The 22,936-nt window shown below is 39.4% G+C and overlaps 1 protein-coding gene across 2 annotated transcripts in view; it reads left to right on the forward strand.

Annotated features, from left to right (window-relative positions):
• Nucleotides 1-2,051: 2,051 nt before the first annotated feature.
• STEAP2 (STEAP2 metalloreductase) overlaps nucleotides 2,052-22,936 on the forward strand; it is a 28,153-nt gene continuing 7,268 nt past the window's right edge. Inside the window, exons 1-4 of one of the 2 annotated variants that reach the window (XM_043463411.1) lie at nucleotides 2,052-2,189; nucleotides 15,309-15,833; nucleotides 18,252-18,779; nucleotides 21,714-21,878. In XM_043463411.1, the coding sequence (XP_043319346.1) occupies nucleotides 15,342-15,833; nucleotides 18,252-18,779; nucleotides 21,714-21,878 (1,185 nt within the window). In that variant the 5' untranslated portion in view covers nucleotides 2,052-2,189; nucleotides 15,309-15,341. Of the gene's footprint in view, nucleotides 2,190-2,226; nucleotides 2,460-15,308; nucleotides 15,834-18,251; nucleotides 18,780-21,713; nucleotides 21,879-22,936 lie in introns of those variants that run through there. The other variant, XM_043463413.1, reaches the window with a different exon arrangement.

Below are 22,936 nucleotides of genomic sequence, written 5' to 3' on the forward strand. Positions count from 1 at the left end.
TGGAGCTAAAGCGATTTCTCAGAGAGCATGTCATGACCTGGAAAAATCTTGCGAAATCATTTTTATACTCTGCAACTCCAAATGACAACTGTAGTAAAAATGACAGTAACCATGGAAGAAGAAGTTGAAAGGAATCATGTTTGCATCAATACCAGCAATTCTGGGGAACACATCTGGTGACATGAGATTTTCCATCAAGAATGTCTTATTTTAATAGTTCAAGTAGACATGTCTTCTGGAAATTGCAAATTACTGACTCATTGCTTCTCTTTTAGGATAAGCGATTTCACATATAACTTGTTTTTTTGAATAGTTCAAATCCATGTTAAGACAGCTATTAAAAATATATAAAATATATGTCGTACCTACCTGTTTGATACAATAACTTATAGTTTAGGATACTTAAAAATCCTTTGTTTTTAATAACCCTTGTAGAAGTTATATGATGCTATTGTATATTTTAAGAACATGGGAAAGCTAAACACTTCATCAACTACTAAGTTTCATGAATTTCCTCTACCTGCCCTATAGAAGTGTTAAAAATACGAATTTCATTATTTCAGAGTAGTGTTGAAACAAAATAATAAAAATTGATACAAAATTTAATTATTTTTTTCCCAGTTACCTACGTGGAAAGAATTTTACCAGTTGCCAGTGCCACCACATCTTGACACATCATTAACGGGTAACTCATGCCTAAACTTTTGAACTTAATATTTGGCTGTGGGGGAGGGGGCACATGTTAAGTCAAACAAAGAATGTATTTCCAAAGCAGCATTTGCAAAGGTTAATCCCAGTATAGACTGCAAAGGGGAAAGTGCAGTGTCCAATAATCGATCCAAGACCTGCTTCAAGAGTTTTTCCCCCCTAGTTAATAAAACACCGGAAGAGATTATTTTTTAAACTTAAATTTGCTGAAATGGGGGTTTACTGATGTATGAAAACTAATTCCCCAAATTTGAGAATCTTCAGTAAATCGATTTGCTATTTGAGAATAAAGATCTCTTGCTTCTGCCTGCATCTTCTGCACAAAAGATGAAGGATACCTGGCTATTTGGCAGTCTGCGGGGTTGGGGGTGGGGGCTGGTATTTACATAATCCTCAAACCAAAGGCAGCCTTACCGCTCAGGAATCCTCTGAACACTCAAGGCCATTGTGGCCTAGGCAGTTAAGTGGCTTTCCCAGGAACCCAGGTATCCTATATCACCTGCGTTCCCCGGCCCCCCACTCCCGACCTAACCCTCTTTTTCTCCTACACCAAGCTCAAGCACCACCAGCTAGAGTGAAGGTCAAAGCTAACAAACTGCCACGTGCTCCGCCAGCTCTGAGGGTTCTCTCCTAGCCCAGGGAGTTGTTAAATGTTGTTCATTAAAGGGCATTTCTGAACATTTTATTCCAAGGACACAGTCAAGCCAAAAGATGATTTGGGTGGGTAAAGGTGAGGGAAAGAACACGTACAGCATAAAAAGCGCAGTTTCTTGGAGACTTGTCAGGAACTGGAGTGGGGAGAGCGGGGGTGTAATTAAAAGCAAAGTCTAGACTGGAAAAGGCGGCTGTACAGCACACAGGCAATGGAGGAGAAAAGTGGGCTCGACTGTTCTAAGCGGCTTCAAAATGAATCCTGGCGGAGCCCTGCAGGGAGGCTCAGGCCACGGGTGGATACTCAGCGGCTCCCAGGAGGTGCAGAGGGCGGGGGAAGGGCCAAGCTGGAGCCGTACAGCCAGCACTCCCCGCCGCTCTGCTTGCACTTCTTGATGGCCCTCGTACTCCCGGGTTCTCCCCAGATCTTCCCCTCACCCTCTCCCAGCTCTCCGACTCCTCCCCCGCCGCCTCAACTCTCCCGCCTAGCCCGCTAGGCGTCCCCGGTCCGGCTCCGCGCTCTGCGCGCTCCCTGCGCGCAGCCCCTAGCGGTGGGTCTTGCGAGGCCGGCCTCCGCGCGCCTCCCTCCCTTCTCTCTCCCTCCCTCCCTCCTCCCCGTGCTCCCCAGCCCTGCGCGATCCAGCTTGGGGAGGCGGGGAAGCTGCCCGAGCGCGACCGCTGCCCGAGCGCGACCGCAGCTGCAGCCACCCTGCCAGCCGCCAGCCGGAGGCACGGTCCCTAGGCCCTAGAGCCCGGGGAGGCCCCCGGGGAATCGGCACTGCTGGCGAGAGCTGCGAGGCCCGCCCCTGCCCGGCGCGGAGGGCGCGGAGGTGAGTCTTTCGGGGAGAGAGCTAGACGCGGTGGCGGCTGCAGAGTTGGGGGTCAAGATGCGGTCGGTGCCAAGCGCTGCATGCCTCTTTCCCAGGATTCTGCGGCGTCCGCTCTGAGCTTCTGGGGTTCCTGATCGCCTGGTACCTTGAGGCAGGGAGTGGAGAGGGAGTCTGTTCCACGGATTCCGTCCCCTACTTCCCCGAGCTCCCAGAAAGTCCTGGGGTTGGTTGGGCCCAAGAGAAAGAAGGCCCGGAGAGACACTGTCCCAGGTAGGATGTGGCCCAAGGGAACGAAGGGAAAGGACGGACAGGTTACCTTCGCCTGCCTGATACTCTTCTAGCCACTTTAGGTTCATGCAGCGTGTTTCACTGAAGATCCGGCAGCGCTGCTTTGCGAACGTGTATATCTTTCTAGTAGTCATTTTGTTTATTACCCAATGATGTGGCCGTGGTGTGTTCAGGCCATTATGTGTTAGAAAGTAATTGGCCTCTTCTTTGAGTGACCTAAATTATCTAAGCCCTGTATTCATCCACAGCCAAAACTTGTTGAAAATTATGGCCTAAAAATCTCGCTCTTAAAATAGAGCAGAGAGATAAAGAGAATTTTTGTCGAGAGATTTCCAATTGTTATCTTCCTTACTGCCTTGGAGAAGGATTGGTGTCAGTTTTTGCTCCTCAGGCAGTGCATTTTTTAGATAGAAAAACTTATTCCGGGTCATGGTTAATTATCACTCATCACCTTGAAAGTGGGAGAAGTAGAATTTCAACTCCTGCCCCACCCCCACTCTCTTGACTTTGATTGGATTCTAGTCCTGCTAACAACCCCCGCGCTGGGAACCTTTTTAGTTCTCTGCAAACCACATCCCCGCCACACCCACACACTTTTTTCACCTATATTATTTCTTCGCCGTGTTGATCTCCATTTATTTATTTTTTCTTTAAGTCTCTATTGTTTTTTAGTCTGCAGCTGTCTCTCTTTGTCTCTTCAGAAGAAAAATACCCATCCTAGAGATTTTGCAGGATATTTAGAAACATAATTTGAAAGGCTACAGTTTCTTTGTCTTAGCTAGTCAGACTGGGGGTGGGGATGTGTGAGGGGGTCGGGGATGGAGAGCTGTTGAGGGAGTGAGACAATATCAGTAATAATGAATTGAACAAATTGTTCAGAAAGGAAATGAAAGGCTATATATCCAGGTCACTTTTTATTATCTAGTGACATGGAAAACAGACTTATAGTGAGTGAGCATAATTATATTTTAGTACTGCAGTTTCAGTGAAGAACACATTCAGGGCATCCGGGAGATGCATTTATTCTGTGTTCAGTCAGTAACCATGACATTGACTTAACTATGACATTGATATATCACCCCCTTTGGGTCTGTGGGCTTGCTGCCTTCATCAGCAAAATGAGGGATCTTATCTGGAGACCTATTACATCTCTTTTGTCCATGACATTTTTGGATGCATTTGACAAGGAAGAATATTTATCGTGTTCTTATGTACTATGTGTCAGAGACTGTGGAGGGAGTGATGGACAAGACAAACATGGTTCTACCCTCAGGGAGCTGATTTTCCGGCCAGGAAAATAGTAATGAGTAAAGAATAATTCCATAAGAAAGGAAACTTAACAGGGGCTCAAACAAAACGAAATTGGAGTGAATCATTTCACTGAAGAGATACGATAGCCTGTTCATAGGATGGGAAAGTGATTGGTCCTTTCTACTTCAAGAAAAGGGTTCTGAGACTGGAACATAGGGAGGAACAGTCATACAGGATGATATTGAAGAGTTATACTGGGGCTAGCTAGTCCATTCAGAGCCTTCAGGTCAGGTTCATTTAGGTCAGAAAGGTGTGTGAGTGAGGGCTGAGTTGTGTCCAACTCTTTGTGGCCCCATAGACTATAGCCTGTCAGACTCCTCTGTCCATGGAATTTTCCAGGCAAGAATAGTGGAGTGGATTGCCATTTTCTTCTCCAGGGGATCTTCCTGACCCAGGGACTGAACCCATGTCTCCTGAATTGGCAGGCAGATTCTTTACCACTACCCCCGCCACCTGGGAAACCTGTAGGTCAGGAAGGTGACTGTAGTTCAAAATGCAACACGAGGCCATTGATTTTTAAGGAGGTGAAAGATATCATCTGATCTACATTTTAAGACAATCTTAGCTGCTACCTGGAGAATGGTTTGGAAAGAAGCGAAGAAATAAGAGACACCCATTAGAAAATGTCTGCAGAGTTCAGGTGAAAGATGAGAGAGACTTGGATTAAGCTGGTGTCATTGGAGAGAGATTTTTAAGAAATACTTTGGAAAACAGAAGCTGGTGTTGGGTTTTACGTTAGGGGTGAGGGAAAGCAAGGACCTGAAGTTCACTTCTAGGTTTCTGGCTTGACCAAAGGATGGGTGTGTGTGCTTAGTTGCTCAGTGTGGTCTGGCTCTTTCCAACCCCATGGACTGTAACCTGCCAGGCTCCTCTGTCCATGGGGTTTTCCAGGCAAGGATACTAGAGTGGGTAGCCATTCCCTTCTCTAGGGGATGTTCCTGACCCAGGGATCAAACCCACGTATCCTGCTTTGCAGGAGGATTCTTTACCACCTCAGCTACCAGGGAAGCCCAAATGGTGGGTAATGATATCATTTACTGAGAGGAGAAAATTTGGATGAATGTGAATAGATCTGAGTAGAAAAAGCTGTTTAATTTCATTGAACCTGTTGAGATGTCTCTGAGGAGATCATAACAAAAGCTGCTTGGAAGGAGAAAAGGGATGGTGTCCAGGCCAGAAATGGACAGACTGTCCTTTGATAGGTGAGATTGATAATGGTGAATTTAAGGTGAGCTGAGTTTTCAGATTTTTCTTTAGTAGCTTTCACCAACTTGAGTACAGATAACAGTAAAAATGGGTAGCTGGGTTCTTCCACAACTAGAGATTTGACAAGTGGATGTGATGGAAAGGAACTATAACAGACTACCACTGCCTGAGTAGCTTAAACCACAGACATTTATTTCTCCCAGTTCTGGAGGCTGGCAAGTCCCAGATCAGGACACCGGAAGATTCAATCTGGTAGGGGCCCACTTCCTGGTTCATAGACTTCTCTCTGTGACCTCATATGGCAGATGGGAAAAGAGAGCTCTCTGGGCTCTATTTTATCCTGTTGATAAGGGTTCCACCCTTGTGACCTAATCCCCTCCCAAAGGCTGTGCATACTAACACTCTCACATTGGGAGTTAGGATTTCAACATATAAATAGTTTGGGTAGGGTAATAAACATTTAGTGTGTAACAAGAGTCCATCTTTTTAAGTGAGTAATGATAAATACACACTGTGAAATCTAGGATGGATAAAGAAACTAGTAGAGTGAGAATATAGTAAACAGATCAGATTTCTCTTCCTATCTGGAATTATCAGTATGAGTATTTGACTAAATTATTGGAAGGCCAAGAGATAGTGCTTGGAGATATCTGAGGTGAGGTGGAGGCAAAGATTCATTGCCTTAGATGAAGGGAATGAAGCCATGAGATTGAATGGTTCATCCATTTGAAGGATGAAGTGGTTGGACATGACAACTGCTGGGGTAGAGAGGAATACTGTTAGTATTGGGGGCCAAAGTCACTAGTAATAATGAATAAGCCAGAAATCAGTAGATGATAGCAGTGAGCATAGGGAGAGGATGTTTAATTTTGCCATGAGCTTCAAAGGAGCTTGGGGTTTGCAGGACAGAAGAAGAAAGGTTCAGTGTAGCCTGCAAAGTAAAAAATATACCAACCTCATTGCCTGGTCCCAGGGGATTACCTTTTCTTGGTAACACATCCAAATCAGCAGGCTTTGAAAGTCATCAAGATCTCTGAGAACAACGGTCCTCTCAGAGTTATTACCATCCAACAATTAATGTTCTAGATGTTTGTGAAGCAAATGTGGTTCTGTTTTATAAAATTAATATAGCACAAGAGCTGCCATTCAGCCAGAGGAATATCAAGGAAATGCCACTAAATTGAAAATCTTAGGAGGTGATGTATCTGAGTGTAATAGAATTCTCTTAGCTTGATAATATACTTCAGGTGGAAACAGTGACAAATTTCTTCTTGGGCTCTAAAATCACTGGATGGTGACCGCAGCCAGAAATTAGAAGACAATTGCTTCTTGGAAGGAAAGCTATGACAAACCTAAACAGTGTATTAAAAAGCAAAGACATCACCTTGCCAACAAAGGTCTGTATAGTCAAGGCTGTGGTTTTTCCAGTAATCATGTATCGATGTGAGAGTTGGACCATAAAGAAGGCTGAGCACCGAGAATTGATGCTCTTGAACTGTGGTGCTAGAGAAGACTCTTGAGAGTCCCTTGGATAGCAAGGAGATCAAACCAGTCAATCCTAAAGGAAATCAACCCTGAATACTCATTGGAAGGACTGATGCTGAAGCTCCAGTACTTTGGCTACCTGATGTGAACAACTGACTCCCTGGAAAAGAGCCTGATGCTGGGAAAGACTGAAGGAAGAAGGAGAAGAGGACGACAGAGGATGAGATGGTTGGATGGCATCACCGATTCAATGGACATGAACTTGGCCAACCTCCAGGAGGTGATGAGGGAAAGGGAAGCCTGGTGTGCTACAGTCCATGGAGTCGCAAAGAGTCGGACATTACTTGGCAACTAAACAACAACAACATACTTCAGGGATTAAATGCATACATCAAGTCAAAGGTCCACTCAGGAAAACTGTGACCTTGAAATTTCAAGGAACCTATGTACTACTTAAATCATACTGTTAAATAAAGCTCACAAATTTGAAGTGTCATAGTGTTAAATATAAGCTAGCAATTCCCATTATTATATAGCTATTAGTCTTAGAAACAAAAGAATTTTAGGTTAGAAAGGACTGCAGAGTCAAGTACAACTCTTTTGTTTTAACAAAGGAAACTGAAATTCATAATAACAAGATGATTTCAGAAGCCTAGGCCTATTCTTTCTCCTTGACACCACATAAACAAAACTTTCTATAAATGCCATAGTCTTCTCATTTATTTAGCCTGTATCACCTGTAATTAAGATCAAAAGAAAAGGTAGAGAAACTCTAGAGCCATGCTAGTCCAAGTCTGGCCGGTGAACTAGGACCATGTGTATCACCTGGGGGCTTGGGAGAAAGGCAGGCTCTCAAGTCTCCTCCAGACGTAGAGAATCAGAATGTGCATTGTAGCAAGATCCTCAGGTGATCCTGCCCACATTAAAGCTTGATAATTGGTCCACCTGGAAACCCTTGTCTGCTCAGGTCAGTGGAACCTATGATGCCTGAAGAATTGAGGAAAGAAGCCCCTAGTCAGACAGAAGAGACACTCTTACTGGAACACTCTGAAATTTGAATATTATGAAATAACAGGAACAAAGTATGCTGTGCGGTGGGATGACACATTTTAAGGAATGGCACAGTCCTTTCCAAAAAATGAAGAGAGGAAATTGCAAAATAGTGAGTGGACTTTCTGAGACAGCTGAGAGCCTGCAAGGGAAAGGGCTGCATTCTCCAGCTTCCAGCATCCAGGGGCTGCTGTTAGTCTCTTGCTAGGGTTACTTTTATTGGAGAAGGAAATGGCAACCCACTCCAGTGTTCTTGCCTGGAGAATCCCAGGGACGGGGGAGCCTGGGGGGCTGCCATCCATGGGGTCGCACAGAGTCGGACACGAAGTGACTTAGCAGCAGCAGGGTTACTTTTCATTATTACAACAACAATGTGAAAAGAAATGTAACTGAGCATCAAAAAGCCATATCTGTTATCTCCAAATACCCAAATGAGTATGTGGTTGAATCCTACCTTTTTTAGTATAGTTGTTGTCAATCTTGGCTGCGAATTAAAGCACCTGAGGATATCGTTTAAAATCCTGATGAAAAAAACCTCTTAAAAAATTCAGGCTGAAACTTAGACTAATTAAATAAAAATCTGGGGTTCAGGGGTGGTGGTGACTGGGTATCACTATGTGGTAAAGCTCCTCAGGTCACTGGAGGGTGCAGCTGGAGTTGAGAACCACAGCTTTTGAAGGTTGTTCTCCATTGTGGAAAGAGGCAGCTCTGAAACTGAGATTCTGCCTCTCCACTTAAGCCAAGTAATAGGTGTCTCTATTATACCCATATAGTATCGAGCAGAATCAGCAAAAGTCAGGCCACAATCTGCTGTGTGAAAGCCAGTGGGATGTTTAGGACATTGCAGGAACAAGGATTTTTTTCTTTTAAGAAGCATATACTAGTTTAAAAAAAAAGAGGCATATGCTCTCAGCAAGTTTTTATTAAAATTTGAGTAATAACAGTTATTGCTGGTGGAAATGTTCTAAAACTGGATTGTTGTGATGGTTACATAACTGTAAATATACTGAAAATCATTAATTTATACATTTTAAATGGGTAGATTTTACAATATGTAAATTACACCTCCATAAAGCTTTTTTTTTAGTTGCTATATATGCTTCAATATTTATAATTTCATCATATTGTTTAGAAGACCAAGAAGCCAGTACTTGTTTAGTGTCACTGAAGTGTTAGTACCTAGCTGAATGCCTGGTGGGTCAGGCTCAATAAGACACTGGATAGGGGAATGGTTGGGGATGGATGGTGAGTATCCTCATGACCTTTGGCTCTGGACAGATTTCTAAATTGATGTCAAAAATAAATAAGTAAATAAAATGATGTCAATCATCAGAGATCCCTACAGTTCACAGCACCCAGTGGACACTGGTGCCTTTTCTAACCTATTTATGGTACGGCATTGAAAGGGGAAATGGGTTTGTGTAGAGGCTAGAGTGCTAGGCCTTTCATAGAAGATTATTTATTTGTAAGTTGCTACAACATAGGAAAACTTGTATTTGCTAGCCAGTAAACATAGGTGTGGGCTTCTCTGGTGGCTCAGTCGGTAAAGAATCTGCCTGTAATTCAGGAGACCCAGGTTTCATCCCTGAGCCGGAAAGATCCCCTGGAGAAGGAAATGGCAACTCACTCCACTCTTCTTGCCTGGAAAATCCCATGAACAGAGGAGCTTGGCGGGCCACAGCCCATGAGGTCACAAGGGTTGGAAACGACTTAGTGACTAAACCACCACCACCAAACATAGGTGTCCTTATCTCAAAGTATAATCTGCAACAAGTTATAAAATGGAGAGATTATATCAGCCATGATCTACCCTGCTATTCCCAGCTTCATTTGGGAATATGACGTACCCCCTTGTAATTCAGTTTGCATTGCTATGAGAGTCCAGGTATGCACAAGATCCCTGATTCTGCTTGATGTAACAGGCTTTCTTATAAGGTGGATGGAAGGATGTATATAGCATCTTCTGTGGCCTAAACATAGAGGAAAAGTGGGTGGGTGGGGTGGTCTTAGACAGATGTTGTTGCTTTAATTTATTGAAGAAGATCCTAAAATATTTTTATCAACTCAAGTTGTTGGACAATACATTTTTAAAATTGAATTTCTAGACTAACCTAAATTTAACCAGCAAGCTTTTTTGTTTAAAATGTTCCTACCATGAATTAGACTGCTTTCTTACCCTAGTAATTTCAACATAATAAACATATAAAGCTCTGTTTTGGTGATTTAGGACCTAGGAATATCATAAAATCATACCCATATAAAGGTGTATATTGAATACATATGGAGCCTAGGAAATATTTTGGGAGTTACTTGTAATTTTTAATATCTCATTAAATCATATTCAGGTTCTTTGAAAAGTCTGGAAGGCATGGAATTAGTTAAGCTTTTGCTGTAGTGCTATTATATTTCTTTTCTGAAAATTCTTCAGTTGGTTCTAGAAAACATGAACACAAAAAGACACTCAGATCCAAGTATGAAATATTAATGAATCATTTGTAATTACCATAGTTTATAAACAGAATTTCAAAGAATAAATCTGCATAGTTTTAATAAAATTACCATTTCATAATTTTGAGAGAATGATTTTTAAATGAGGATGCATACAAATTACCCAAGAGTTTCAGCTGAAAGAATTTAATAATCTGAGTTAAGTGGATTTTAATATTCAAATGGTGAATAGTGGTTGGACTGCATTACATTAGGGCAGTTATTCTCAAACTTTGATGTGCATCAAAACCACCGGAGGACTTTTTATAACAGATTGCTGCGCTCCACCTCCAGGGTTTCTGATTTAGGAGGTCTGGGATAGTGCCTAAGAATTCACATTTCTAACCAGTTCCCAGTACTGCTGATGCTGCTGGTTCAGCGACCATACTTGGACAACTGCTGTGTTAAGAAATCACATTCTGATTTTTCAAGCAGAATTGTTGCTTCTGGTCTTGTCTAAAGGACTTACAAATTTCTTCCAAAAAATGAAAGCCTAAAAAAAAGACCCCACCTCTTCCCTCAAATAAATTTTTTATTGTTATAAACAGTTGAAAGTGAAACTGAAAATTGCTCAGTCATGTCCGACTCTTTGAGACCCCGTGGACTATACAGTCCATTGAATTCTCCAGGCCAGAATACTGGAGTGGGTAGCCTTTCCCTTCTCCAGAGGATCTTCCCAACCCAGGGATCGAACCCAGGTCTCCCACATTATAGGTGGATTCTTTACCAGCTGAACCACAAGGGAAGCCCATAAACAGTTGGGTTTTATGTTTACTTAAATACTGAGAGACTGTAGAGGTTATCTTTTTGCAACCCAAAGATCATGATAGTAAAATCTCCAGTTACATAAAATTAGATGGGGATATTTGATATATCATCTGAGGGTTAAGCAAACATCTCCAGCAGCAGGGAACTTGTCCAAGGTGCTTTCCCCCTTCTCCCCAGAAAGGTTTTCTCTCCAAAAGGCTTAAGGAGCACGTTTATATAAGAGTTTCCAGTAAAATAAAAAGGGGGGGAGAGGATCTATATAGGACTGCCAACTCAGACAACTTTTATCACTATCCTTTTATGAAAAACAGACATTTTGACCCCTAAAGTTAGTCAAGATATACTCTCAGAGGAAAAGACAATTTGGCAAATTGAACAATTTTATGAAAAACTTCCTACTGTATCCATATACTTTTTAATTGCTATTGACCAGTTATAGCTTCATATTTGGGAGCCAGTGCCCTAGTGCTTTGAAAGTAAGGTCACAGAAAGCCAAATTTAATTTTGGGTCCTTGAGGTTTTAAGTTAGAATGAACCTGTAGTGTACCTCCCTTGAAACATTCTGTGTAATTTTGAGATTATTTTGCAGGTACAATTCATATATATAGAATGATTTGAGGTAAAGAGACACTATGTGACACTTTTCTCTTGCTGATTTTCTAGAATAACTATGCTCTGGTCATACTATATAATTCTTAATTATATGCTGATATGAGTTTGTTTTTCTTTTTCTTGCTTTTTAATCCAAGTATATCTTGTCTTTTCTTAAATGGAATATTAACTTAAGTGTAAGCACTGTGCTTCTCTTCTTTATTTCTTCTGTGCAAAGTACACAGTGGCCTGAATAAATTGATGCTGGACCACGGAAAAACAGATCTTTCTATTAAAGTTGCATCACTCCTTGTCAGTGGAAATGTACCATGTAAGATATTTATGACTCTTACTTTGTAAATAGGTAAACCTTTTTCAGCTGTTGACATTATTCACTTCTTATAACCCCATTAAAAAAATACTTATTTATTTCGCTGCACGGGATCTTAGTTGTGGCATGTGGGATCTAGTTCCCTGACCAGGGATCAAACCCAGGGCTCCTGCATTGGGAGCTCAGAGTCTGAGCCACTGGACCAAGGAAAGTTCCTTATAACCCCATTTTTTATGGACATCACAATTGTAAACTTCAGCTCAGCTGTTAACTAAGTGATCCAAAATGATGGCTTACAGAATTGAAAGGAGATTCATGAGATTTTTACTCCAGTGTCTCAGCACCCATAGTTTGTGCAGAGGAGGTGCTTTTTAGGTCTATGCACAGATGAGTTCCACAGGACCCACACATACTTCTTGCCTCTTTTTTCCTCCCCTCTAGAAGCAATATATACCTTCACGGTGTTTGCAGTGCCCCCACAGAAAACGGGTTGCTACCTAGGGGTTCTTCAAGAATTACCCAGCAATCAATCATGTTTTTTTTTTTATAGTATTAATAAAGTTAGGTCTTTGGTTGATTTTGATCTAAAATTTGGATTTACTGATGATTGATTGATTAATAGCTATAAATCCAAACTATATAGCTTTGTCATTGTGTTCAGTTAGTTATAAGTCGTGTCCAACTCTTTGCAACTCCATGGACTACAGCACACCAGGTCTCCCTGTCCCTCACTATCTCCCGGAGTTTGCCGACTTTATAGCTTTGGGTTTACCTAAAACTATCTGAGCTATGATTCATACTTTATTTAGAGTTAGTATTTCTTTTGGAGAATAAAACTAATGGGTGACTTTTGGTGATCTTGATAGTTTTAAGATATCCCATACAATGTTTGCACTGCAGTGTTAGAATTAGCAGAGGTCAAAGGCCTTATATGTGAAGCTGAGTTGTGTTAACTACAAAGTGCACTGTCTTTGATAAATTGCTAAAGTTCTCTAAGCCTCTGTTTCCTCATCTTTAAGATGGGTGTAGTATGTACTTCACAGCCATCTGAGAATTAAATAAGGTAATATATGTGAAAATATTGCAAACTACAAAATAGTATGTGCCATTATCATATGCTTACAGCAGTATACAAATAATCCATCTCTCAAATCCATTAAAAGTTGTTTTTTTTTCTTATGAATGTTTTTACATTACTTAAAACTTTGATGAGAAGAGTCTCATTTATTAGACCAACTTCTATTTATAGGCATAGTCATACTATTAAAGGGTTCAGTTAAAACTTGCCATTAGAAATACAATATGAATAAGGCCCAGACATGTTAGGACAGAGTCATCTATTAATATGTATAAGATACATGGTATTATGAGGTACCCAGAGATGACATTAATAGGCCCTAATGTATTTTTACTTGTTCACATTCTGATTTACAGAAAGGGTTTGAACTTACTTTGTAAAATAAGCAGATCAGTGATACTGTTTTTATTTTTGCTTTCATTTAAAAAGGTCTTGATCATCATGATTCTTGGATTTAAAGATTTTGCAATTCTTACATTTTGGGAGATGCTACGATCTCTACTCAGAAGAACTTGAGACTGGGATATAGGAAACTTGGTTTCCTGTGTGAGAATCGAGTAACTCTCTTTACCCTTAGATAATATATATGACTAGGGGTAGGTCAGTCAGTTCACCTTGAATTGTTTAATGAAATGAGCATTGATTTAATTACTTCTGGTTTCTTTAACTGCTTCTGATTCTCTAAATACCAGGAATATCTCTCGGAGGATGCTGACAGTTTTGTACCAACTTGGTGCCTCTGACACCTCCCCCACCCCCGCTTTTCAGGGTGTATGGGATCACCCCAAGGGAAAGCAAATGCTAACTTGAAAAGTGTGAAATGAAACATGTAATAGATTTAAAAATAGTGAGTTTTCCCCTTTCCCAGGACCCAGGTTAGACATTGAGATGACTAGGTAATGCTAAGGAACAATGACATGGCTGAAGAAGGAGAATATACTAATATGAACACAACCATCTCTCTTCCACCTTGCCTCTGCCCCTATATTTTTCTTTAATTCCTTACAGGCACCCAAATGACACATACCTTGCTAGATTGCCTGGGTTCTAATACTGGCTCTTCTAGTTTCTCTTTTGTGACCTTGTACAAATTATTTTCTGCATGTATCAGTTTCTTCATCTGCAAAATGGGCATGACAGTATTAGTACCTGTCTCATAGGGTGGTTGTGAGGATGCAGTCAGTAAATCTGTAATCACAGAGCTGGCATGCAGTGCATGCTATATAAGTATCAGGTAATGTTATTATCTTTCTAAAGATTAATTTACTGATATATTTGGAGTCATTGAACATGTTCCATTTCTAGGGTAAAAAGTTGAATTTTCCTGGCTCTAGTAATTTGAAATTCCAGTGACTAAAAACCAGAGAAACATGTTTTTTTAAAAACATTCCACCTGTTCCTGTAAAATCCATTAAGTTCTCTGAAGAGATCCACATCTGCTATTAGTATAAAAGAAATTGCACATTGCAGATAAAATGGAAGAGTGTTTTTCATTCAGACCCAACAGTGACACTGATTCATGGCCATCTGATTTGTATTCTTGAGCAAGTTACTACAAATATGAACTTTCCAGGTGTTAGTCACTAAGAAAAGAATTTGACAGATTTTTTTCTGGAAAAAAATATTCAAGGCAACTGATGCAAGAAAGGAAGAAAAAGATTTCATAAGTATTGTGTAATTTAAGACCATAAACATACTACTAACCCCCTTTATACGGGAAAACTTTCTCAATGATAAGTTAATGAGACATAAGGTTGATGATAGAAGTCTATAGTATTTAATTAATTCTTTATTATATTTTGATGGCTACTTTTCTGAAAACGGTAAACCCCAGATTTCATTTTTTTTAGTAGCTGATTTAGCTTACTCTCATTTAATAATAAAGCTCTTACTAGCTACTTACTAGCTACTGAGGTAATCCCAAATGACTTTAGACAGTTTGGGGTTATAAATGGTTCTTTGGGTTTTACTATTGTTTGTCTGTCTTCTCTTGTCTCATGAGCTATGATGAATCATCACAGTCCTTCTTTACCTCTAGTGGCATTTCTGACTTTGCTGCCTCTGGTCTGCTGAGAAACTGAATTTTCACACTGGTTGCAACTGTGTTTTTTAAAAAGTTCTCCCTTGTTGAAAACTTCACTCTCTGCTTTTGTGCTCTAGAGCCTTGCTGTTCAAAGAGGGGCCCCACAGACCAGCAACATTGGCATCACCTTATTAGAAATGCAGAATCTTGGGCCTCACTCCAGACTTACTGAATCAGAATCTGCGTTTTAACAAGATTCTCAGATGATTCAAATGCACATTAAAATTGGAGAAGCTCCAATTTAGCACATCAACTTTGTGACAGTTCATTTTTCTATTTCGAGATCCATTTCTGGCTTACAAATTGTGTTTTGTGGTGTTTGATGTTATATAGTTTGCCAGATTGTTTTACCTCTAGAAACAGGGATGTTGTTATAACATCAAAAGTGTATTCATGTTTGGTAATAAGTAATTGATGAGTGCTTTATTTTCTCTCCCCTAGGATATCCCTGGTGATCTTGGAAGAGTCCATATCATGGAATCAATCTCCATGATGGGAAGCCCCAAGAGTCTTAGTGAAACTTTTTTGCCTAATGGGATAAATGGTATCAAAGATGCAAGGAAGGTCACTGTGGGTGTAATCGGAAGTGGGGATTTTGCCAAATCCCTGACCATTCGACTTATTAGATGTGGCTATCATGTGGTAATAGGAAGCAGAAATCCTAAGTTTGCTTCTGAATTTTTTCCTCATGTAGTAGATGTCACTCACCATGAAGATGCTCTAATAAAAACAAATATAATATTTGTTGCTATACATAGAGAACATTATACCTCCCTGTGGGACCTGAGACATCTGCTTGTGGGTAAAATCCTGATTGATGTGAGCAATAATATGAAGGTAAACCAATACCCAGAATCCAATGCGGAATATTTGGCTTCATTATTCCCGGACTCCTTGATTGTGAAAGGATTTAATGTTATCTCAGCTTGGGCACTTCAGTTAGGACCTAAGGATGCCAGCCGGCAGGTATGTATTTTTACATTTTATTCTTATTTAGCTGGTATTTTATACTTAGGTAGACAAATACATACCTAAAAAACGAATTCTGATGCTCTCCCATGATTATCATTTTGAAAACTATGTGTGAGCTCCTGAAGATTTGTGTTCTGACCTTGTAAGGACATATTTCTATCCTCAAAATGATGTAAAAAGCTGAGAAAATAACTTGAACTTTCCTATCATAATCAGCTAATTGAAGAAAAAGACAAGATTTGTAGATGAATAATGGGTCGTCTCCTTGCTTCCTCAAAAATTAAAACAATCTCAAACATGTCTTTTTTCTTTGCCTCTCTTCCTCCCACCCTTTCTTCCTTCCTCCTCCTTTCTTTGCAAACAAAAAGACGTAAACAGTGTTTGCCTATTTGGTAAACAGTGTTCCAGCTCTGCTTTTATAAGTAAACACATAGAGTAGTGCACCTTAAAAATCTTTCAAAAGTGTAGTTATGCATTATATTGGAGCAAGATGATAAAATACTTTTATTATTTTTGCCCATAAAGACAGTTGACTAGATGTCTTAGAAAATAAATTCGAGTATTTACATCTCTGTATGCTGCATATCATGCTTCCCTGGTGGCTGAGCAATAAAGAATCTGCGTGAAATGCAGGAGACACCAAAAACATGGTTTCGATCCCTGGGTGGGGAAGATCCCCTGGAGAATAGCATGGCAACCCACTCTAGTATTCTTGTGTGGAGAATCCCCATGGACAGAGGAGCCTGGCGGGCTATAGTCCATGGGGTCGCACAGAGTCAGACATGGCTGAGTAAAGTACAGCACAGCAGAGCGTGCTGCACATGAGTGTCTTGATAACTATTCATTTTCAGGTGTTTAATTTGGAAGACCTAGTAAAAGAATACATACTTTCCTAGAGACTGTTCTGAAGCCTTTTTTTCTTTTGCATATCCACCAAGGTTTAGCGATAGATCAAATCAAGTAAATGAGAGATAAACCAGAATTTAATCCTTTGCCTATATTAGTGATAATTTTAATATTCAACAAAATAAATTATGGAACAAGAGATTCTTCAGTGGGAAATCCAGAGAGAGTTTCATCTGTATCTTCTGCCTTTACATATGTTTGATTTATTCTTTTAGGTAAATTATAAAGTTTTATAATTTTTAGTGTTTTTTCCCAATGAATTAAATAAAAAAGTTTAATTCACCATTGTCACACCTGTAATAAACTGAGAATGCTTTTCCTTATTTCTTTGATATCTATCTCTCTACCTTCACTGTTCCATTTTAGAAGTTCTAACAGTATAGACTTTTTCATTTATATGGCTAATGTTAGATAAAATTAATAATCCTAAGAAGTCTACATTCTTTCCATTGTATAACTAGGTTTAGCAGGCAAGAATTTCAATGTGGCCTGTTCCAGAGCACGTATATAAACATCTTTTGGGATATATTTAAGAATTTGTTTTCCCTGAACATCACTCAGAGATTTTACAGCAAACTTTTTCTAACACTAATCCAGGTTCACTCCAACATGAACTTGGTGTTCAACAAATATTTGTTGTCTTCTCAACCATATTGCAATATATAAGAGTATTTGGTAGCTTGAAAGCCCACCCTCACCCCTACTGATCTCGATCACATCAAACAGCAGTTACTTTTACTATTTAAATTAACTAAGCCTAATAATGCCATTTCCCCCCACCAAATATATTATCCTAATTTAAAGATGAAAGAATTTCATAATTCTGACCAATGAAGTAATACACCTGAGATTATCCATGGTTTTGGTGAATTGGTTTCTAACCCAGAAGGTAAATTTTATAAATAGTATAGCATCATGACATAATTTAGAAAATTTTAGTTGCAAATTCAACCATCTCATTCAGTATACTCATTCAGCATCTTTTCCCTTGCTGAACAGCCATAAAGGGCATTGCTTGCAATCACTCTGCTTGGCAGAATCACTGCAGTCCTAGAGCTAAGCTGTCCACCAAAGCCTGGAGAACCAGCCCCAGCCCACGCCCTGCAGAAGTGTGGGAGCTGAATGGGGGAGGGGCATGGCCAGCAGCTTGAATTTCACCTAGACTACTGAAGAGAAGACCTTACCTTATCTGTTCAGAAGCACGTGGTTTAGAAATCTTTCCTCCTGCCTTCCTTCCCCTGAGAACTTGGTCCCAGGTTCACGCTAGATTTTTCTGCATTTTCATTTCATGTCATCGAAGCTAGCAAGGGCTTTGTTGTATTTTTACAATACTATTTAACCTATAAATAAATAGATTAATAAATTAACAAATGCTTTATCACCTTAGTTTTTTGTATCACTCCAGGTCATCATATGTGATGCTCCATGGATTAAATGGAGCATGTGATTATTACCATTTTTATAAGCAACAATAGTAATGATGAGTCTTCTGGTTTTTCCCCACAGGTTTATATATGCAGCAATAATATTCAAGCTCGACAACAGGTTATTGAACTTGCCCGTCAACTGAATTTCATTCCCATTGACTTGGGATCATTATCATCAGCCAGGGAGATTGAAAATTTACCCCTGCGACTGTTTACTCTCTGGAGAGGGCCAGTGGTGGTAGCCGTAAGCCTGGCCACATTTTTCTTTCTTTATTCTTTTGTCAGAGATGTGATTCATCCCTATGCTAGAAACCAGCAGAGTGACTTTTACAAGATTCCTATTGAGATTGTGAATAAGACCTTGCCCATAGTTGCCATTACTTTGCTGTCGCTGGTCTACCTGGCAGGTCTCCTGGCAGCTGCTTATCAGCTTTATTATGGCACCAAGTATAGGAGATTCCCACCGTGGTTGGAGACCTGGTTACAGTGTAGAAAACAGCTTGGATTATTAAGCTTTTTCTTCGCTTCGGTCCATGTTGCCTACAGTCTCTGCTTACCAATGAGAAGGTCAGAGAGATACTTATTTCTCAACATGGCTTATCAGCAGGTATGGAGCATGTTTGATATTTATCTGATGCTAGTAAAATACTTGATTAGTATAAGTTATAAAAACTAACATTTAAAATAGTGTAAAACTTTACATACTTTGTAATAGAAATGTTGGTATATTTAGGGAGGGGAAAGAATTATTCTTTAAACAAGGTTTTTGCATAAGAATTATATGGCTAATTCAGAATAATTTATAGTTAAAGCTTCTGTCATCCCTTTCTCTGCAGAATAAAAGCAGAGAAGTGAAGAGTTGGGTTTTATTTTCCTTTTTTGTTACAACTGCAGTGATTACTTTCAGCATCAGTTAATTATGTTATAATTGGCCATGTTCCGTGAAATAATAAGGCAGCTTTTAGTAAACACATACAATAAAATTAAGCCTAGTGAAAATATAAAAAAGAATAGCAAGTCAGGATTGCTGGGTTTTGTTATCAAAAAGCAAGAAAGGTACTAGTTCCTCAGGTGAAGCTTTTCTAACACTTAACTCTTACAGAAAATCTCAGGGAGAGCCTCGTGGAATTGGCTTGATGATGGCATAGACTATGATTTTCCTCAACAATTTCCATTCAGTAAATATCAGGGGTTTCATTGAAGCTCTTTGATGTAGGATTTTTCATTGAAGCTCTTTGATGTAGCATTTTTCAGTGAAACTTGAGCACAGTATGCCAAACAAATGTGTAAGAGCTTTTGCATTTTATAAGGAAACAAAGCATTATGGTCCAAGTGTGTAGCATCCAGTAATTACACTTGTTTCAACAATAAAACCTAAAGTAATTTGAAAAAAAAAATTACTAGATTGATGTTCTTTAAGCCATTTTCTCTAAAAACCACTTCACTTAAATGAATGGTAAAGCTTTGATATCTACTCTACCAGCTTCCTCACCTCCTTCAAGTCTTCAAATTTGTTGACACAAATAGTAAACAATCAATAATCAGATTAGAAGAGAGTTTTATCCACACCAAGCTGAAGACTATAACCTGGGAAACAACCTCTCAGGAGCTCTGAGGGGACTGCTCTGAAGTGGCAGGGAAGGAGCCAGAATGTATATGAATTTTTTAGCTAGGAAATAAGTGTGGTCAAGCATACATCCTTGATAAAGGATTACTGCTAATCACAAAGAACAGATATTTCAAGTTAATAATTTCAGTGTTTTTCTATGTATTGGAAGATGCAGGAATCTGGGGTCATTGAAATTCTCCCAGAGGTATGCATCTTAACTATCTAGGGGCCTATATTTCACAGCCCAGAAAGCCTCATCCTGTTTTCCTCCTGAATTCTCCTCATGGCCCATTGTGAACTGACAATGGATTGTGATTAAACCCTTTGTAAAACTTGATGGTGGGCAGCATTCTTTTTTTTAATGGTAAAGCTGATGTACATTGTATGTTTGTACATAAGACAGGCTGTTCTTAGTTATAAAGTTCAAACCAAATCATGTATGAGCCAGAATGACTTCCCCATACCTCAGAATGTGAAATTTTTTCCCATCAAGTCCTTATCTCCTCAGCGAGGCCTTCACTGGACACTGTTTTACATTCTGCCACCTGCTTCTGACTCAACCCTGGTACTCCCAGCCTCTCCTACTTCCCCTGCTGTACCTTCTCTTTGTTCAATAGTATTTTCCACCTTCTAACACACTTTGTATTCTTTATTTACTATTCTCTGCCTTCTCTCATCAGAATGTAAGTTCACAAGAGGAGGACTCTGTCCATTTTGCTCACTGATATATGCCTAGTGCCTGAAATTGTGCCTGACACATTGTAGACACTCAAAAAACATACTCATGGAATGAAGGGGTGAATTGGGAGGGCAGGTGTTAATAGATAGATACAGGTTGTAGTCTCCGGGTATACTGGGATATGCTGTTATTCTGTATTGTTGTATAGAAGCCAAATAAGATAGTAAGTACATTTTCTCTACAGAGGAGCTCTGTGGCTTCTTTCAGAATGTTGGTATTGATTGCTTCAGTGAACTAGTGGCTAAGAAATAGCTTTTCTCTCTTTTTTTCTAAACTTAGGTGTGGTTACCTTGTAATGGTTCAGGTATGGTTACCTGAACTAAACTTCAGTTTGGTTACCTGGAAATGGACGAAAAGTCAAGTTAAGTTAGTTAAGTTAAGTTGGAACCTGTTTTCCTTGAATAGATCAAAACTTCAACCCAAGGAATCCAAACCTTGATTTGTACTCTAATTATATTGTTTGCATGTAAACAGACAATTCTAAAAGTAGTTCCTATGCAGAATCCGACGTATTCAGAGTTAAAGTCTGGCTTGATTATATGTGCATTATCAATGTAAGGGGAAGACATTTGGAAAAGTACTGAATGAGGCAACTAGACAGTTGAAAAGTATACTAATGAGGTCATTCAAGTAGATAAATATTTGTGCTTCGTAGGGCTTTATCCTCAGGGCAATTTCAGCTTCCTGGGGAAAAGAAGGTAAGAAGAAAGAGGCAAATCAGCATAAATATTCTATGAGAAAGGAAGGCACAAAGTTTAGAAATCCCCTGCTTGGATTCTAAGTTGAACTAGAATTGTCTAGTTGAACATTCAACCAAGTTTTAAAAATACCGGAAAATTAACTGCCACTACTTCTTTAGCCTCCCTCTGGAACCAAACACTTAGTATTTCAGTGTTGGGACTCCAGAGTCCATGTCAGCACAATGTATTACAAATGTGTCAACTACCCTTATCACACATGGGTGAGGAAGGAGAGGACCTTAGTCCTCTTTTTGTTTAACTCTCTCTTCTCTTTCCCACACACCTGGAACAAATACCATCCAGTAATAGGCTCTCCATACCAGTTCATTAAATTGAATTAGTGCAACTTAAATATGTCTGTATATGACGTATTCTTAGGCCAAGAGTGAACTCTGTGCTGAATCAGTTAATGTTCTACCAAACAAAGGAAATTCACATTTGCTTTCTTCTTAGGTTCATGCAAATATTGAAAACTCTTGGAATGAGGAAGAAGTCTGGAGAATTGAAATGTATATTTCCTTTGGCATAATGAGCCTCGGCTTACTTTCCCTCCTGGCAGTCACCTCTATCCCTTCAGTGAGCAATGCTTTAAACTGGAGGGAATTCAGTTTCATTCAGGTACATGGTGTTTGTTTGGTGAGGGGATGGGTGGTACAGAATTTTAATTACAGTTAAGTACAGTTAAATTTTAAATATGTTCCTTATGAAAGAATGCCTCTGGGACTGCTGTTTATGCAAGTAGCTTGTGGAATATATGCTGCTAGAGGCCAGTTTAGGACCATTCTGATTTAGTTAGTAAAAGACCAGCACAGGACTTTACTGGAAGGTTTTGATAGCACTGCCTACTATGTTATAGATAAAGGTTATTTTAAAAAGGAATAGAAAGTGGAAGGTCACTTTGAGTCAGCTTAGATCAAATTTAATACCAAAGTCAATTTGTTATTGGCCAACTCAATGGAGACTTAATTTATATTCTGAGTCATCTTAATCTGTCTAGAATTCAAGTGGAGAGAAGCTCAGTCTCAATATTTTAAAGGAAATGTGTATATATACACAAACACAAGCAATAACAAAACTATGTTAATGGATTATGGCAAGCTACCAGCCTTATGAATCTTGTTAGTATATGTATTTGGCACATCAGTTGTATACATATGTGTATGAGGGATTTCAAAATAACATTTGTTGTATGATAAGTTAAACATTCACTTTCTCTAGTAATAGCTATTTAATGAACTTGCATATTTTAAAAATATATAATTCAAATTTAGACCCTACCTAAATTATCATAAAACCAATATTGGCTGTATCCAAATGGTTTATAGCACAATATGCAGATGAGTGGCATCTGGTGGTACACTAACTTTTGGTTGTTTTGGGGTTTTGTTTTTTGCCTATTTGCTTGTGTTTTTTTTTTTTTTTTTTTAAGTGGTCTAAAAACCTCATTCAGAATAAGGGCCTATCCCTCATCTAAATTAATTTTTCCTTTTTGAGGGAAATAAAATGTGAATATTTTCCCAACTGCTAGTTTAATACCACCTGAAAAGAAATAGAAGGCCCTCTGATAAAAGGTGCTAGACAGGTGCAAAGTATCATGATAAATTTAGATGAGTAATTGCAAGCAGAACAATTTTCTGCTAGAGAGTTAATCCTTCCCCAGTGAAGTTAGACATTAC

The sequence above is a fragment of the Cervus canadensis genome, chromosome 3 (genome assembly GCF_019320065.1).
Source record: "Cervus canadensis isolate Bull #8, Minnesota chromosome 3, ASM1932006v1, whole genome shotgun sequence".
In the NCBI taxonomy this organism is placed as follows: domain Eukaryota; kingdom Metazoa; phylum Chordata; class Mammalia; order Artiodactyla; family Cervidae; genus Cervus; species Cervus canadensis.